Raw genomic sequence first — 4,110 nt, forward strand, 5'->3', positions numbered from 1 at the left:
CAATAATTTATTCACTCGTCACTGTGTGACCAGCATCCTGGGGTAGTTTTTGTCCTGCCTTCTGTGAGCTCTTGTTTTGTAACAGGTTGCCACACAGCCACACAGGTAGATGCTTTGGGCCTCCTTTTCTCAAACTCAGTGCCTTCCGTACCCGTGTGCATCTTTGCAGAGGCATCTTCTTAGAGGTGGTGCTCAGGTACTCACCCTGTGGCTTTGGAGCTGAATTCTTGTGCAGGAAGGAACCAGACACGGGTATATTGCTGTTGATCACACAGCAGTCCTACATGACCCACCCTGAGGAGACTGCACGTGGTGTTTCCCATCTGCTCTGCTCAGCACATGACCTTGCCCGTAGACTGTTTCTATGGTAGTGCTGCACTGTTTGCATCCAGTTTGGACCAAACAGTATGGTCAGTGTTGTGACTGATGGAACTTATGCCAGGGTTATGAAGAACATGGATTTTGTTCATCTTAGAAATGGGCTTTTCTTCCTCTGTTTAGCATTCAGGAGCTGGATAGGTTTTTAGGAATATTTCTTGATGTTTCATGTTCCTTGTTCTGATGGAGAAATGCTGCTATTGCTTACCTGGTCCAGCACTAATGGACCAGACCAGAGAAGGGGTGTTAGCTAGCAGGTGCTGGAGAGTCCCGGGAAGTATGCTTTCCTCTGGATGTGCAATCAGTGTGTGGTGACTTTTAGCTGATGCTTAGAGAAAACACAGAAGGGCAGAAAGGTCTGCAGCGTGATGGGTACACTGGGGCTGTGTGGATTCGTTGTTTCCCTTATTTTTTTTTTTTTTTTGAATTTTCGAGACAGGGTTTCTCTGTAGCTTTTGGTTCCTGTCCTGTAACTAGCTCTTGTAGACCAGGCTGGCCTCGAACTCACAGAGATCCACCTGCCTCTGCCTCCCGAGTGCTGGGATTAAAGGTGTGTGCCACCACCACCCGGCCTGTTGTTTCCCTTATTAAGTTCTTTGCATTTGCTTTTTTTAGGTGAAGTTTACACATGGGGTGACAATGACGAGGGGCAGCTAGGAGATGGAACAACTAATGCTATTCAGAGACCTCGATTGGTAGCTGCCCTTCAGGGTAAGAAGGTCAACCGTGTGGCCTGTGGTTCTGCACATACCCTTGCATGGTCAACCAGCAAGCCAGCCAGCGCCGGCAAGCTCCCTGCACAGGTCAGTGCTCTCTGGGTAGCTGTGCCGAATGGGAGCACACTGTGACAGTTAGCCGTCATGCAGGTCCAACAACATGACTGATTCTTGAGTTATGTGTTTGTAGAGGTGTTCACTATGACAATCAGTTCTTAATGCCATAAAACAATGATATTAATAACTGTAATATTGGGCTGGTAGCATAGCTCAGTGATAGAATGCTTACTTGTTTGGCATGCACGAGGCCCTGGGTTCAGTCCCCAACAGAACTGAAAAAACGGGGTAGAGGAAAAGGGCCTTAATGCTGATACCAACCAGCCAGAAAACTACATAAAACAACTGATAGTGTATGCGCCCTGTGTATATCTTGGTAAATATTATTTCTGTAAACTAATATTTTAAACATTTTTTGGTATTTACACTATTTGCCTCAAATAATAAAACTATCTAGAAAGAACATGAGAAGTTTTGCAGACAAATGTCAGAAATCATAAGACGTTTTGGCTTTCTGTGTTTTTCCACGTGGACTCAGCAACACATTGGTGTTTCAGGTGCCCATGGAGTACAACCATTTGCAGGAGATCCCCATCATTGCCCTCAGGAATCGGCTGCTGCTGCTGCACCACATCTCAGAGCTCTTCTGTCCCTGCATCCCCATGTTTGACCTAGAGGGCTCTCTGGATGAAACTGGACTCGGGCCTTCAGTTGGGTTTGACACTCTCCGAGGGATCTTAATATCCCAGGGAAAGGTACTGTGTAGCAGTCTGTGGACAGTGTCTTTTACTCACAACATCTTTATTCTGGGACTATGGATATAAATTTTATTTCATTCAGCAAATGGTCTTTGAGTGTCTCCTACATGCCAGCCTGTTCTAAGTACTTAGAACATATTTAAAAAAACAAAAAACAAAAAACAAAAAACCAGCCATGTGCACGTGGTTTTCTCTCCCTGCCTGACCTTGAGGGATGGTCGTCTGTCCCACTGACACTGGAGGGGGAATCTTAGGACAACATGGACAGTGGTGTTAGGGTTCCTCCATGTGTCCAGCACAGGGCTGGAGATTTCACAGGGACGAGGAGTAGACAGAGTCAGGATTGTTGGCATCTAAAGGGCATGGGATAGATTTTGACCCACTGACATTCTTTTTATTAATCAGAGCTCCCTATAAGGAATGTCTGGCTGAGAAGTGAAAGGGTAAGCTATTGAATTTCTGGTGGACATCTTAGTGGGATCTTAGAGGGCAGGTGTGGTAGCTTTGTATAAGAAAAAGAGCACATACTTCAAGACCACTTCGCTCCGACGGGCTGAGTCTTTGATATATGTTGTGCTCGAGGAGTATAGTCTATTCTTGCTGATGAAATAAAATGTAGATGTTTTAGAGTGTATCCAAACAGTAATCCTTTTTTAAGAGAGGCTTTGTTGTACTGAGCAGGAGGACTGTGTGCTTTTTATGTCCACGGTGCCTGAGGGTGTCTAAGGGAAGATGCACTTTCTGCTGATAGGTGCAGGAAGAAACCTAATTTCAACTGTTTTTCTAATAGTTAAAAATAGCAATTCTGTCATTTTTACTTTGTTTTGTCTTTTGAAGAGAGAGCGGTAGGCAGCAAAGGGGAAGAACTTAAAAGGTAGGCTACACCCTCATGAGGTGGTGTGAGAACATCTCCTACAGATGCTGGAACCTCTGGGCGGGAAAGCATGGGCTGTGGTGTGGGGTTCTTCAGTGAAGCAGTAACAGGATAGGGCAGCATGAAGTGGGCATCTGAAGGGCCCCAGCAGCTGAGCAAAGGAAGGAAGTCCTACTGCCTTTAACTCAGGGTACCATCAAGGAGTTGGGTGTGGTGATAAATACTGTAATCTACAGGAGAATTGTGAGTTTGAGACCATCCCAGGTTACGTAATGGGCTCAGGGCTAGTGTAAGCTGACTAGCAGGAGTTGCAAGACCTTTTCTTAAAAAATGAACTAAACAGAACATTTCCACCAGTATCACTGGAGAAGAGCAGGACAACCAGGGATTCAAAGCAGGAAAGCCTCTCTGGGGGAGAAACTTAGCCCCAGGTGTGAGTGGGGTGTGCAGGAAGGCAGGTGAGGCTATGCATGAGGCATGGTGCTGATGTTTCTCCACCTCTGAAACCAAATCTTACCTCTAGTGCTTCTTGGATTACTTAATGTCTCTGCTTCTGCTGTCTCGGGTTGGAATTCTTAAGAGTCTGGTCTGAGCGAGGGGCTTAGGATTTGTCGGAGGCCTGTGTTTCTACAGATCTCCCCTTCCCAGCTCTGAGAAAAGGTACTCTTGTGCCCTTAGCAAAGAGGCCTGAGACCTACTACTGGCTGTTTCCTTTGAATGCTCCTCACGTGTCCCTTCTGGATGATATCCGAATCCTTAGTGTGATGCCCACACTGTCCTGGCCATCTTCCTTATGGTTTCTTTCAGTGTGTGCTTACAGTGTGCTCCACATGCATGTCCGACTCCCAGCTGCTCTGTGATGCAGTTAAGAGTGTCAACATCAGACCCTGCTGCCACTGCTCAGTCTTTTGGGCCTGTGTTGGGCAGGTGTTTGCAAAGCTCCAGCCCTCCTGTCTGCTCTTTCTGAGAGAGCTGAGTCTTTGCTCAACTGTCAGGCATGCTTACAAACTCTCCGGTTCTACACAGCTCTCCAGGCTACTTGGCTCTATTGCACACCCTGTAAAGGACAGCCATTTTATCTTCTTAAGGGATAGAGGATATAAAACAGTGACATGGTTTCTCCTGGCATGCCGATTTCTATTTCAGGCCCTATAAACTCTGTCTGTTTTTCACGTTTCAGGAAGCAGCTTTCCGAAAAGTAGTGCAAGCAACTATGGTGCGAGACCGCCAGCATGGACCTGTGGTGGAGCTGAACCGCATCCAGGTAACTCCCTTCCCAGCCTGACAGCTGTACAGGTGATGCTTCCATGGTGCAAGAGGTGCCCTG

At 46.7% G+C, this 4,110-nt stretch overlaps 1 protein-coding gene across 2 annotated transcripts in view; it reads left to right on the plus strand.

The window, feature by feature from the left end:
• Positions 1–4,110, plus strand: part of LOC101996525 (E3 ubiquitin-protein ligase HERC2) — a 160,101-nt gene that overhangs the window by 144,443 nt on the left and 11,548 nt on the right. For both annotated transcript variants that reach the window (XM_005357814.3, XM_026784298.1), the window contains exons 84-86: positions 994–1,181; positions 1,709–1,906; positions 3,964–4,047. In XM_005357814.3, the coding sequence (XP_005357871.1) occupies positions 994–1,181; positions 1,709–1,906; positions 3,964–4,047 (470 nt within the window). The remainder of the gene's footprint in view (positions 1–993; positions 1,182–1,708; positions 1,907–3,963; positions 4,048–4,110) is intronic.

This window comes from Microtus ochrogaster, chromosome 22 (assembly GCF_000317375.1).
Source record: "Microtus ochrogaster isolate Prairie Vole_2 chromosome 22, MicOch1.0, whole genome shotgun sequence".
Classification (NCBI taxonomy): Eukaryota; Metazoa; Chordata; class Mammalia; order Rodentia; family Cricetidae; genus Microtus; species Microtus ochrogaster.